Source organism: Primulina tabacum, chromosome 5 (assembly GCF_025594145.1).
Source record: "Primulina tabacum isolate GXHZ01 chromosome 5, ASM2559414v2, whole genome shotgun sequence".
Lineage (NCBI taxonomy): Eukaryota > Viridiplantae > Streptophyta > Magnoliopsida > Lamiales > Gesneriaceae > Primulina > Primulina tabacum.
This window is the reverse complement of record NC_134554.1, coordinates 10,166,870-10,181,879: the sequence shown is the minus strand read 5'-3', so window position 1 is coordinate 10,181,879 and position 15,010 is coordinate 10,166,870. Positions and strand designations below refer to the sequence as shown.

Below are 15,010 nucleotides of genomic sequence, written 5' to 3'. Positions count from 1 at the left end.
TTAGTCATCCTTACATAAGATTTTCGATCCAATTTCTATGAAATGGAGTAATAGAAGTTGAAAATAATTCCTATGATAAATTCAAACGGAGTAAAATGATCATTGAATATGAAGAAAACTTTACCGTAGTAATTACTTTACCGTACTCGAGCTCAAACTTGATTTGAAGCTGGAATAGTTTAAATTTTTTTGCTCAAATAAGAACTTGAGTGCGAGTTCAACTCTTCGACCATGTTCTCAAGCAATTCGAACTATTACAAGAAATATTTCAATTATATTTATTTAATATATGCATATATTATATTAATAATATTAAAATTCACGATCGATTCACTAATTAAATAACAAACTAATTTAAGCTCGAATATTGTTTGGCAAAAACATTCGACATATTTGAGTTTGACTTAAATTCGAATACACATCAAATATTTATCGAAGTGACTCAATATGTTCGCTCCAATTTACTAAGATATATAACAATCATTTATAGTTTTCTTTGACTTTTTTTTATTCATTACATACTATCAGGCAAAAAAAAAAAAAACAATGCATAATTCTATTCGAAGCGCAATATTCAAAAATTATGGGAAATTGTGACAAATGACCTTGCCAAACATGAATTTAAACATTATGCATGTCATATATTGAAAATTGAAATACCAGTTAAATAAAGGTTAAATAATTAAGTTTTTCCTGCAGGTGGACTAAATATAAAGACAAGTGCCAGATATTAATTTCTTCGCTATTTTTATCAGCAAGAGATGTATGGTTGAGCACCAATATAGCTAGCTACTTGATCTAGTAAATTTACAATCCAGGCTTTGAATTTAACAAAACAAGGACTTCAAATTAAATTGATTTCAATATTATAATTATTCAGTTTTCTGTCGGAGAGAATTTTCTGAACAAATTACAAGAAATCAGATTTTGATCTCCTGTTAAAATATTTTGAATTAATTATTTATCGTTTATAATTCGTTAATCCAAGACAAGAACTTTTCCGTTTCCTGTGTTTCAGATTTAGCTCCAATGTTCTAAGCTCGTGGTGTTAGAAAAACACAAAGATCCAAGATCAAGAAATATACTCATCCATATTCCCTGATCAGCCGTGTTTCTTATAATTAATTAGCTCATTTTGATCACAAATTCTTACATTTACGCGTACCGATTAGATCATGAAGCTGGAAGAAGAAGACTTTGGTCCAGACCGCATGATTCAAATCGAGACAGATGATGAAGAAAATGAGGCTGAAAGGGTATGTCACAATCATGAAGATGATTCTGAATCTGACATTACCCGCCCCTCGCGAGACCCTTCGTTTAACGGTATGGATTCAGATCCTTGTGGTTCTTGGCCTCAAAGTTACAGGTATAAGCTACATTGTACGATTTTGCAACAGACTTTGTATATTTGGAATCGTTTTACATTGTTTCTCTGCTTAGATTAAACGTTGCATGCATCAATCATGCATTAAATTCGCCCATCCGTTTCGAATTATACAGGCGATCGATGGACATGTACACAATGTTAACACCTCCCTCGGTTAGCATCCCAAGGAACAGCTTCTTGCAGCAATCGGGAGATAAGAGACCACAGACGATATCAGATACCGAATTTTCGCTATCAAAGCCTCTCATATCCGCAACCAGCGATAAAGAAGAAGTTACCTCCTCAGCACTTCCTGTGAGGGAATTCACCGCATGTGGATTACGGGTTTCAATCAGCGAACTGTCATCGACACAGCAGTGTACATATTCTCAATCAGTAATCAACTGTAGGTTTTCTACCCTTCCGTTTTCTCGCATCTTGATCATGATCATTCATTCAAGAAATTATATAAAAGTTACTCAGCATCCGTTTTTCTTACTTTTGATGCAGCGGTAAATGCTTTGTGTGGAATAGGAGTCCTTTCTACTCCATATGCACTCAAAGAAGGAGGGTGGTTCAGTATCGCGCTTCTCTTTGCCTTTGGAATCATTACCTGCTACACCGGAATCTTGTTGAAGCGATGTTTAGAAAGCTCGACTCAACTGCAAACTTATCCAGATATCGGGCAGGCTGCTTTCGGGTTGGGTGGCCGAATATGCATTGCTGTGAGTATGATCCATGCAGGATTCATGAAGTACTGAAAATGTCAGCTTTTATTATCTTAGTCATCTGGAAACTAACTCGGCCAATTTTGATATTTGCAGGTCATCTTGTATTTGGAGCTATATGTTAGTATGTATACATTGTTTCTCATTTGATTCCTCTATCTGTACTTGCTCAAATGGGTTCTGTTTTGTAGTCTTCTTGTATCGAATTCTTGATCATGATGAGCGATAACATGTCGGCCTTTTTCCCAAACGCTCAAATGGATATTGCCAGGATTCACCTCGACTCGTATCAAATCTGTGCTATTGTTGCCACCCTTGTTGTTCTTCCAACGGTTTGGCTAAGAAACCTCAGTTTGCTATCATACATTTCAGGTCGATGACTCTTTTCTGTTACTTTCTTGAATGTACAATCCGAACAAAAAAAAAAGAACCCATTTTAATCTGTATTTGCTTTTGTACTGTCAGTTGGTGGAGTATTCACTATGATCCTTGTAGTGCTTTGCTTGTTATGGGTCGGGGCGACCAGTGAAATTGGCTTCCATCCGAGTGGAAACGCTTTAAACTTCGCCAGATTACCTATAACAATTGGTATATACAGTTTCTGCTATGGTAGCCATTCAGTCTTCCCGAACATATACTCTTCCATGGATGATCCTTCAAGATTTCCTTCACTTTTAGTTTTCAGGTACGGTTGACTATTAACAAAGACTTCCAGTCTTAAGCATCCTCCATTAAACTTCGATGATTAGAATCACATTATAAGCCAAAATGATGTTATTTTTCTTCCAAGATTTTTCGATCACATAATTTCGAAAAGTTGATCTTGATCATCTCAAAACCATCACTCATTTTTGTGATTCAGCTTTGCAATTGCTGGTATACTGTATGCTGGTGTGGCAGTATTTGGATTCCTAATGTTCGGCGAAGACACGAGTCCTCAGTTCACGTTGAATCTGCCCACGAAGTTAGTAGCATCGAATATCGCCGGATGGACTGTGGTAAGAAGCTGGGAAACACGTCGAGTACACACTACGTATGATCCATAAAACTCCTATTTTCCTTGTGTTCCATAACATTTCTTTGAAACATTTCGCAGGTTGTGGCCCCTGTGACAAAGTATGCTCTATCTCTTACTCCAGTCGCGTTAGGAATCGAGGAACTCCTGCCTCCTGCTCAGAGTAGATCTCAGTTTGTGTCTATATTCATCAGAACAAGTTTGGTTGCTTCGACGCTAGTCGTGGCCTTAACAGTTCCATATTTTGGTAAACATTTCTAGTAAATGTAATAGCATCGACATCCTTAAACACAACACACATGGTTTCGAGCTAAACCGTTTGATCTACACTGTATATGCAGGATCCCTAATGGCAATGATAGGATCCTTTCTTGTGATGCTTGTGGTAAGTTAAGAAGTCCATTTTCTTCGTTTGTGTTACATTAACACAAATTATGATTCGACATTTGTCGTTCACGCAGTCCGTGATCATACCCTGCGCCTGCTACATGCAAATTCATCGAGGGGGACTAACAAAGCTTCAGGTACACTTTCTCTTGCTCAATTTCAACACTAAAAGATTCAACTTTGCACCTAGCTAGCTAGTTTGACGAGATTCATGGCTTCAGATTGCAGTGTGCGTGTTTATTATCGTTGTGGGCGTATTTTGCGCCATCGTCGGCACGTACTCGGCAATGGCAAGCATGACAGACTCGTAAAATTTTAGAGAAAAATGGCATGACGATGCAAGATTAACTTTGGATTATTGAACATGAAATAGGAAATACTTGCAATTGTATTATTTTTTTCCGCTTCTTCCATTAAAAATTATGCCACATGTGAGGCGTAATATAACATGGGTACGAATTCTGAAATAATTTTTTATATTTAAATTTTTTTAAAAAAAGAACTATCTTTTAAATGATACGTATATGAGAGAATTTTATAACTAATTAACGTATAAAGTTCACAAGCATACATTTGAGTTTGTATATATTGTCAGGTAAATTTGAGTGTGGATATTTAGAAAGGGAGCGAGCCCGAGCCCGAAGGTATAATGTACGTGGTAGCGGAATCGTAAAATGAAATAATTAAACCTTTGGTCACATAATAGAATATCCAAAAATTAAACAAATTGAAATTTTTATTTGAATTCATCTATCTTTATTTATCAAAATCTAAGTCCATATTTATTGGACAAAAATACAATAACATTTTTTGGAAAATATTTTCAAAACTATAAAGTTCATTATTAGAATAAAAAATAATGAAACCTTAGAAACAAGAAAACGCAACATAATTAATCGAATTCCAAATTTCCTAAGTCAGTTTATATCAAAATAAAAATCACCAAAAATGGGGGATAATCACTATTTCGAATGACTAGATGATGAATCTGCCCAAAAAATACTGCAGATCGAGGAGACAAGGCGATGAGTTGTATTCATTTGCCTATTTCCACCAAAAATTATAATTGTATATGAATGTGTGATTCTTTTGGGGGGTGGTTGTGCAGAAAGACCAATAGGGACTTGTTTGTCCAAATTTGATTCAGCAAAGCATGTGCTCACACGTGCAAATTCATTAAAGAAGTTGAAACATCACTCGAGTAACCCCTCCAGGAGATTATTCTTCTGGTGAGCTGAATCTGGCCCCTCGTGCAGTTGAGTTTCATTTACTTTTTCCCGGGAAAATTAACATAAAGTGTACTTAATTTTTCGCTAATTACATACATATTATTGCCTCGTCAAGGATCATGCTAGTCAGAAAATTTTCATTAAAATAAGGGAAAACATATTGATCAACTCTAACATCAATATCTACTTATTGTTTTATTACAAAATTATAGCGATAAAAAAAGTTATTTTAAGAAAACACTTATATTAAATAGGCATTTCGGTTTTTCTAATTAGATTTCTCTGGAAAAGAAAACCTAAAAAACAAGAATAATCAAGTTTAAGCTGCGATTATATTGGTTTAAATTTAGAAATTCCCCTCAAGGGACGAGTTAACGGGTGAGGACCACTATTTGTATCTACTAAATTATATATGCTTCTGAGTTTTGTTTTACTTGAATTTGCTTGCAAACTTTGCATCAATTCGCCCTCTCTTTAACTTTTATGGGCTGGCAAATTATTTATGTTGTGTCTTCACATATAACATCTCTATGACTGTCACTTCCTGGAGTTAATGGAAAACGCGTGGACTGGAAAGTGCAGATTTTATTAGGGTTAAAAATAAAGAATAAAATAATCTTATTTATAGAGTTTCATCTATCTAAGGTTTACTAGAACAAGAAGTTTAATCTCCTGATAGAATTCTAACCAAATAAAAGTGAAAATCCAAATATTGATCTATCATATCCTCTTAAATGTTCGAACATTCAACCCTCCTCCTCGAGTTGGGCGTATATATTGATCATCCCTAGTTTGGAACATAAGTCTTCAAAACTTGGCTTGTGAAGTGCCTTATTCAGTATGTCTGTTGTTTGCATGCGAGTGGACACATAACTCATATCAATGATTTTATTCTCAACATTCTCACTTATAAAGTTCTTGTCCTTTCAAAATTTTGTTCGATCATGGTGGACGTGATTTTTGGCTTTGCTAATAACATATTAAATGTCACTCCTTACTTTCAAAGGTCATTTGTCCCAAAGATTTAATTCAGCAAGCATTCCTTCGCGTACTCCATGAGCTAGAGCTCGATATTACGCCTTTGCACTGCTACGTGCATGCCATCCCAGATTACTTCTTGATTATCGAGGTTACCAAATCACCCCACACAAATATACGTAACACTGATGTAGAACGTCTATCAATATAAGATCCAGTCCAATCAGTATCATTGCACACTTTAATGTCTTTTTCTGAGGACCTTTTGAAGAGCACAGCCCTTTTCATGTATAACTTTTGAGGTATCTTAGAATTTTGTGTACAACATACATGTGAGATATCGTAACTCTATTCATAAATTGACTAACGACGCGTACAACAAGTCCAATGTTGGTCGATTCAGTTTGTCGGAAAAAAGTTCGATTAATTCGATTTTAGAAAATTCGGTTCGATTTTCACTGAAGCTAGCTATTACTGTGTCTAACACAGAATGGAGTCAGCCCCAGATACTTATAAATCCTGGCTGCGCCCCCTGGGCAGTACAAATGGAACAACCATAAATTTCCAGTCATTTGCGTTGATGCACCTGAATCAATTATCCAGAAGTTGGATAGGACGTGTTTTGAGAGTAAGAACGCGAAGGGTTGGTATCTTTGTGGAGTGCATTCCCAATATCAATAACCGATGAATTGTTGGTTGGAATGGTCTGGCTAAACATTTTTTGAAGCACCTCAATTTTTTCTTTGCTAAAAGGTGGTGGTTGTTGATCTTGTGTTCCGCCAGATGTTGAAGCAGAATTTGCCCTTAGATCACGGGCAGGATTCCAATTCATGTATCCAAGGTATGATTTGGTTTGTTGCACTTTGGAGACCAAGGTCACCCATGTCGCATACTACTGGAGGTGTCCGAAGATTGTGAAGCATCATCAACAGGAGAATCAGAATAATCGTGTGTTGGAAGTGGTACGCTATGTGAGGCTAGGGCGAACCCTCCAATTGCAGGGCAGTAGTCTGTGAGCCAAGCATTAATTTCCGCCTACTTTCATCATGGTGGATCTCGGAAAAAGCTTCACGTTAAGTGGGCATGGGTTTTGAGGAAAGAACATTCCGCTTTACTTCATCAAATGGGGTATTACTAAAAATTTATATATTATAAATAAAATAAAATAAAACCATAAATGATATAGGTTATTTTAAATATTTTTTAAAAAATTAATTTTTACGCTTTAAAAAAAATATTTATTTTCAAACTTATGTTTATAACATCATAATGTAGAGGATGAAAATACACAAGACATGTGAGGAATGTCTCTATATATGTCTCGTGTCCCCTACTAATGTTGTTAGCAAAAGAGAGTTTGATTAGGATTGGAAATAAGTGATAGAGTTTGAGTTGATTAAGGAGTTAAATTTCTTTAAAGATGATGACTCAAAAAACAATATTACTATATATATATATATATATATATATAGTGGTCTTTGTGTCATTATTTCCAATGAACTTGTGATCAAACATAGAAGATATTAATAAGATCTCACACTGAGATTTGAACTTAGATCTTACTATTTCTGTCTTGATTTAGATTTCTTGTTTTGATTGTTGTTTCCAGGTATCTCTCTGGATAATTCACCACAAGGCGCAAAATTCAGAATTATTTTCCTAAACTGACAAGTGTGGTTGACAAAATAACATAAACTAATTATATCTAAAGAATTAGGAAACGTATAACTATTTCTCGCCACCCAACGGTTTATAAAATTAGTATTATATTATTATCATTATCACCGTTACAATTAATATTACTTACTATTATTTAATCAAAATTGAAAGGTGACGTTAAGATATTTTGCTTTCCAACATTGATTAGCCACAGAAGCACTTAATGCTAGAATTAATCCCTTAAATGAGAATTGCAACTAACCTCATAAAAGCCCTTGTGGGGAACAGCACAACTTCTTCTACGGTCAAGAATATTTGTTCAAATTTTTGTTTCTTGTTTTTTTTATATATATAATATAATATATAATATAATATAATTATCAATCAATAAATTTTAATTTTAAAATAATTTAATATTATTATGTCATGCATTAATTAGTCCGTGTCTTAGTGGGCTCATATAAGTTCGACAACAGATTATTGAGTGTTTAACAAGCCATTTGTTGGAAAGAAAACAGATTTGAGCGAAAGGACTAATATTTTGGTTTGGACTCTTTCGATTTATTGCATAGTATCAACGTTGTTGTGTGTAATAATTATTTTTGATTAATAGATAATCGATTATGTTTTAGTTATTGTATAATTTAAAATATTTGAGTTGCATCACTACAAGTTATGATTTTTAGTAAAACGACAAGTACTCAGTCCTACAATTGGTATCAGATTTAAGGTCACGAGTTCGATTGTCATTAAGTGCAAAGAGTGCAATTATTGTGAGAGATAATTGATGTGTGAAAATTGTTTTTGTTAAGTAGAACAACGAAACATGATGTTTGAATTGTTATACATTTTAAAATGTTTGAGTTATATCGTTATCATCCGCTGTAATTTTTAGTTAAACAACAAACGTTCCATTTTTCAGTTCTCTTAAAAAAGAAATCAAGTGGAGATGTATGATGATAAATCAATTTATACAGATAAGTTAATTATATAGTTTTAGTGATCAATAAATGTATTATTTTTTCGCACTAAACGAAGCCTTTGAAAAATGTGATAAAATCAATCACAGGTAAAGTTGTCAAAGTCTTAAACTAGCACATTAATCGTAGTGCAATAAATTGATTTTTTTTACATTTTAAAGTTTTTCACCCAACGGCGATGATATGATGTTGGATATGTGAACAATCACTCTCCGACACCATGTTAGTAATAATAAGGTCATCTTCAACCCATAAATCTATTTTAGTGCAATTTCAGCACCAAAATAGTGCAGTTTCTGCACCAAATATAACATTCATCTCCAACCATTTACTTCAAATCTTACACTAAAAAGTAAATTTCTAAAATATTCTTTTTATTTACTATTTATTTATAAAGTTAACAATATAATTATAATTAATGTTAATATTATTATTATAATTATAATTATAATTTTATTTTTATTAATAGTTAAATTTATTTATTTGATTTTTATATATATTAACTCTAATGTTTATAATACGAATTAATACAAATGCTTCATTATTAAAATTGACATAATTTTAATACAAATAATTTATTTTTAGAAATTAACATGAATCCAAGTTCAATCATCTAAACAACTATATTCTTCTTACAAATGATCAGTTAAAGCAAACATTAAAAAAATAAAATCGAATTAGTTTTTAAATATTAATAATTAACATAAATAAATAAATATTTTAAAAATCAACAATTATATTTTTTAAAATTTTTAGGATTAAATGTTTAGTTATTAAAATAAATATTATACTATTATTTTATAATATTTACACTTTTTAATACAAATATTTATAATAAATATACATTAAAAAAATAAAAATAAAAAATACCCCTGCGCCAAATTTGGTGCAGGGGGAGAGGACCAAAAGAGCGCAGCCCCATTGGATATTGAAAGCTGCGCCAAAATGGTGTAAAACATCCTTTTGACGCAGCGTTGGAGTTGCCCGTGTCATACCTGAAGCATTTGACACCATGACACTGTGTCAGCAGTAAGTTCATTTTTTTCAAAAGTGTCGTCAGTATGATTAAAAGTAAAAAAAATATAAAAATTATTAAGATCTAGTCAAAAATTTAAAAATACCCAATTTATATAACCAATTCTATAATTTTCTCCGATCATTAGTAAATATCTACAAACTTTTACAATTGAAAGGTCTTTTTTTTAAACGTGGAAACTACAGTATTAGTTCTTTGGTTTGCATGAGATTTAAAAGTCAATAAATCACGTTAATCAAATAAATAATATTATGAATCTTTGTGTTTCGATAAAGAAAATGAAATTCATGAACATTTATTAAACGTAAGTCTATTCCATCAATTCAGAACGAATCACACTTGATTTTTTTAGATCTTATAAAGAATTGACCTTACCACCTAACACAAGAAAGCTGGTAATCCCCACCTTGGAACAGAGGATTAGTTTCCTGGGTGTGTCGAACTTCGAAGCCAACAAAAGCAGTCGTATCTTGCCATCACACCCTCCTCTGTACCACTTCCTACTTTCACTTGCATCTTCCCAAACTCAACATAGAGTTCCCTTAATTTCTCCAGCATGAAGATCCACTCAACCTTCTCCTTCACTGCGTTTCTCATACTGCTCCAGACCCGAATAATCCTTTTCGGGTCGGCTGAATCAATGCGCATTAACAGATCAAATTCAACCAGAGTCCTCGTCTTGCCACTGAAAATCCAAGAGATCCCATCTGTCCCGAGCAAGCTTCCCTTCACCCACAACGTCACTCTCACGATTTCACTGTCTGTCGGCACGCCTCCGCAGAATGTAACCATGGTGCTCGACACAGGCAGCGAGCTCTCATGGCTGCAATGCAACGCGACCCGGGTAAACCAACCCGTTTTCGAGCCGACCCGATCGGTTTCTTACTCTCCAATCGCTTGTTCTTCGCCCACGTGCACGATCCGAACTCAGGATTTCTCCATACCCGCTTCGTGCGATTCCAAGAATCTTTGCCACGCCATTCTGTCGTACGCGGACGCATCGTCTTCTGAAGGAACTTTGTCGATGGACACTTTTATTATCGCCGGGTCGAATTTCTCCAACACCATTTTCGGGTGCATGGATTCGGGGTTCAGCAGCAATCCGGATGAGGATTGCAAGACCACCGGGCTGATGGGCATGAACCGCGGCGCTCTCTCTTTCGTCTCCCAAATGGAATTCAAGAGATTCTCGTACTGCATTTCGGGCTCGGATTTTCCCGGTATTCTACTCTTCGGAGACTCCAATTTCACTTGGCTTGTGACCTTGAACTACACCCCTTTGATCCAAATTTCCAACCCGCTGCCATATTTCAACAGGGAGGCGTACACAGTCCAGCTCGAAGGCATCAAGGTCTCGGATAAGCCGCTCCAGCTACCAAAGTACGTATTCGAACCAGACCACACCGGAGCAGGGCAAACAATGGTCGATTCAGGTACCCAGTTCACTTTCCTCCTCGGCCCAGCTTACACTGCTCTGAGAAACGAATTCGTGAACCAAACCACCAACATCCTGCGGGTTTTCGAGGACCCGAACTTCGTGTTCCAGGGGGCGTTCGACTTATGCTTCCGGGTACCATCAAACTCGACTTATTTACCCGAACTTCCATCAGTGAGCCTACTGTTTCATGGGGCGGAGATCACCGTCTCGGGGCAGCAGCTGCTGTATCGGGTCCCGGGAGAAGTGCGGGAGATTGATTCGATACACTGCTTCACGTTTGGCAACTCAGATCTGCTGGGGGTGGAGGCTTACATCATCGGGCATCATCATCAACAGAATGTGTGGATGGAATTTGATCTGGAAAATTCAAGAATCGGCGTTGCTTCGGTGCGATGCGATGAAGAAGGACAAAGATTTGGTGTTCATCGTTAATTTCACGTCGCTTTTGGGCCTAGTAGATTAATTGGTGGGCCCAAATCTGTTTTTCAGCGGCCCAATCAATGAATCACCCTCGTGGCCTGCTGGCCTGAGCACTACCAATGGGCAATAATTGGTGATTTATTCATTGGTTGAGTCTGATATACTAATATAATACTTGGGAGAAGGGGGGAGGTATCCATGCTTCCTTTACTTTGGTTTGATAATATAAAAAAATATATATATATGCATTAAATTATTTATATATATTTAATTTGGGTGAGAAAAAATATGTGCATTAAATTATTTATAATTTATTGTTAATATTCAATTTCCTTGTGGAAGATTTTGATCAAATTGGTTTATAGAATGTCACAAGATCATTATTTTTTCGAGTAAATCTCTTCTGAAACGATATCACGTATGTTTTTATGAAACGGGTCAAATCGATTGATACTTTAAATGAAACTTAATTTTTTTATAATAAAAAATAATGTTTTTTCATAGATCAAATTGAGTTGAAGATTTATCACACAAAATTGGTATGTGAAATTATCTCCAAATATTTTTGTATTATTTTTTTGTAAAGTGAGTACAAGAAAGAACGACTACCGGTACATAGCATTTGATTTTATCGACCTGCTTGTGTACGGGGGCGAGATGTGATAGGATGGTACTAGAGAACGCTGTCAGTTGAGCTTTATAGGTGAGAAAATAATATATGTACCGTCTTTTACTTAAGTTTAGAGTTATCTATTTATCTTCCAAATAATTGTTTTTTATTTATTTATTAAAATGATCAATTTAGCAAATCGGGCAAAGTTAGGACCGAGAAAAATATATTATATTTTTAAAAAAAATATTTAGCATACCAACTTGCATCATCCAATAATACAAGAATTTTGGCACACTCCACCCTCAAATCAAATTAAATCATTCATTTTGCAACATTTTCATGTTTTCAATTGGAATCTTTTCTCAACTATCAAAAGAAAGGGAAAACTTGTCAATTAAAGTAAATGTTTTAAACAGTTGCTTGATAAAATGATATCTCATTGCCCAAACTTTTAAAAATAATAGAAATAATTGTGTAAGATATATTTTTTTATTCTTAGACTAATAGTAAAATAATTTAAAAGTAAAATTAAAAAAAGCAAGTGTATTATAAAAGTTAATTTTAAACCTGAAATTATAAGTTTTTTGTGACCAATTATTCAAAAAAATAATAAAAATTGAATCGTATGTGAAATTTTAAAGGCTCGAATGACTGATTATCTAAATTATGTCTCCCTTTATTCACAAATATGACAAATATTGTAACCTTTCCTAATGAAAAATAAGAAAATCTAAAATATTAAAATATATGTGCTCCTTATCGAATTCAATTGCTAAAATAAAGATCAAATCGCTTTGAAAAATCATTTAAATATACTAATTATATTTTTCAATCTAAAACACATATTATTTGTTAAGTTCAGTGGATGTGTTAGGAGGGAAGTGATTAAATAACTTACAAAATGTTCTTCTTAATAGTCCAACTGGGCTCAGTTAACTAAAAACTATGTCAAAATCGACATATCAAAATCAGTAAAGATTGTGTCCCTGCAAGAAAAGTGAGTTTTCGCAATGTGGTTCCACGATGCGTACTAAAAACACAACGCCAATATTATTATTTACGGTTTAACCTTCCATGTGCACGCACTGTCAAAAATTTTATATCGTATACCAACGACAGTGTGCAAACAATCTGTAAATAAATATTCTGACGAATTTGTTCGCACAAAGCACGTTGTTAATAGTCCTAAATTATATATTATATTCACAGTGCACCGCAGGCAATCAATAGTCATGTTTTTTTAATATTGACACTACAGGATGTCAATAGTCATGTTTATTCAGCGGCGGCACCAATTAAACCCTTAAATCTAACCACCAAAGCCTCTCATGATCGAACATAACATATCAACAAGAAATTGATAAACATCTCATTATTGCACATCATGATAAGCTATGGTGGTTAGGAATTTCACTGGTACTATAGGACCGAGCGCTTGTCGTTTTTCCAAAAGTTATAGCTGGTGGTAATGGTGCAACTCAAATCTTTTAAACCGCACAGTAGCTCAAGCACTACGGTTCGGTTGATCTTCCAGCAGGGACAATTATTGCACCCAACAATCTCTCTCCTAATAATTGCACTCATTGCAGTCAACGTGAATCGAACTCATGAACTTCACTATGATACCAATTCTTAGGATCAAGCGCTTACCACTAGGCCAAACGCTATAGCCGTTATTCAAGGTTCAACCTTATAATTTCCTTATATTTGTGGCAGCACAGAGTGCACCTACTTGGGTGCTAATGGGTCGGGCTGTTAGGCCCATGAGTCCAGGGAGGTATGTGTCTATCTGCTTGTACTGTCTCATATCCCTTAGAGATCTGTCTTATCATTTCCCTAATGTTGGTCAAGTCCTCAGAAAAGACAACATTACCCATTAAAATATGGTATCACTGTTTTATGGCCCAATTAACCAACAAAATCAAGCAGAACAACGTCAATAGTTTGACACATGAAAACTTATAAAAATGTCACTCATCCAAGTACTACTCTTACTCATGCATGCTTAACCCAACAGACACCCTGTTTTTTATGGTGCCGCTAAATAAATAAGACTATCGACAGCACACAGTGCACTGTCAATATTAAATAAACAAGACTAGTGACAACATGTGGTGTGCTGTTAATATTAGATTTAATTTAGGACTAATAACAACATGCTTTGTGCGTTGTAAATCCGTCAAAATATTTATTTACGGCGTGCAATATTTGCACTCCTTTGTTGGTATAAGATATAAAACTTTTGAAAGTGCACGTGGAATTGTATGCCGTAAATAATAATATTGATGGTGTGCTTTTAGTACACATTGTTGATGTCATGCTGGGAAACTCACATTTTCTTGTAGTTGATGAAGAATTTAATGCTCGAATCCTGCTCGAGATAGGTAGATTTTGAATTGTTCGAGTTTGTCTTAGAATATTCGAACATGTTCGTTAGATATTCGCTCTATTGATCAAAAATAAATATTCGTACGTAAGATATTCGTACTATTCATGTAAGGACCGTGTATCGTATTATCATAAATCCCATTTTGATTATCGATAATTATGAAATTGTCATGTCATTATGTATATGATGTATATCATGACAATGAAATTAAGAAAATGAATATTGAATATGAATTGACGTTGTAAGAGCTCGAGTGGAGAGGCCGGACGCCAATATAGTACAAAAAATTAATATGTGTACAGAAGATGTGGCGCCCGAGCGGTAGAAAATGACCACCCGAGCGCCAAGGTATGTAAACTTAGTGTTCGGGCAGAACTTGCGGCGCCCGAGCGGTAATGTTTTACCGCCCGAGCGCGGCATAAATCACACTCGGGTACAGAATGTCTCGCGCTCGGGCGCGAGAATTCTACCGCCCGAGCGCGTGATCAGTGGGGATAAGAATAACTTCTTTCCTTCTTTTCCTTCATCATTTCTTTTCAGAAAACTTCGAGGGGAAGTTGGAATTCGATTTTCTTCGTCCAAATCGACTTCGAAACACTGTCTAAACGCGAAACAAATTATATATTTGTGATTGTCGCGTCGAGGGTTTCTGACTGAGGTAATTTTCTTCTAGTTCCAGCAGCTCTAAATATCAAAGTGCTGGAATAGCCTGTATTTGAAGTTGAAATTCCTGTATGTAGTAGAATAACCAACAAGAAACTCATATTCG

At 34.9% G+C, this 15,010-nt stretch overlaps 2 protein-coding genes across 2 annotated transcripts; both read left to right on the top strand.

Moving 5' to 3' along the window:
* The first annotated feature begins 881 nt into the window (after positions 1-881).
* On the top strand, positions 882-3,952 carry LOC142544733 (amino acid transporter AVT1D-like). The gene is made up of 11 exons (XM_075651769.1): positions 882-1,369; positions 1,504-1,775; positions 1,880-2,094; positions 2,194-2,217; positions 2,289-2,469; positions 2,563-2,782; positions 2,960-3,095; positions 3,194-3,359; positions 3,454-3,497; positions 3,574-3,636; positions 3,721-3,952. Exons 1-11 carry the CDS (start codon positions 1,176-1,178, stop codon positions 3,808-3,810), a joined length of 1,605 nt encoding a protein of 534 aa, XP_075507884.1. The 5' UTR covers positions 882-1,175; the 3' UTR covers positions 3,811-3,952.
* A 5,735-nt stretch (positions 3,953-9,687) lies between these two features.
* On the top strand, positions 9,688-11,511 carry LOC142546382 (aspartic proteinase PCS1). Its single transcript, XM_075654066.1, has one exon. The coding sequence runs from the start codon at positions 9,938-9,940 to the stop codon at positions 11,249-11,251; it is 1,314 nt and encodes a 437-aa protein (XP_075510181.1). The 5' UTR covers positions 9,688-9,937; the 3' UTR covers positions 11,252-11,511.
* The last annotated feature ends 3,499 nt before the right edge of the window (positions 11,512-15,010 follow it).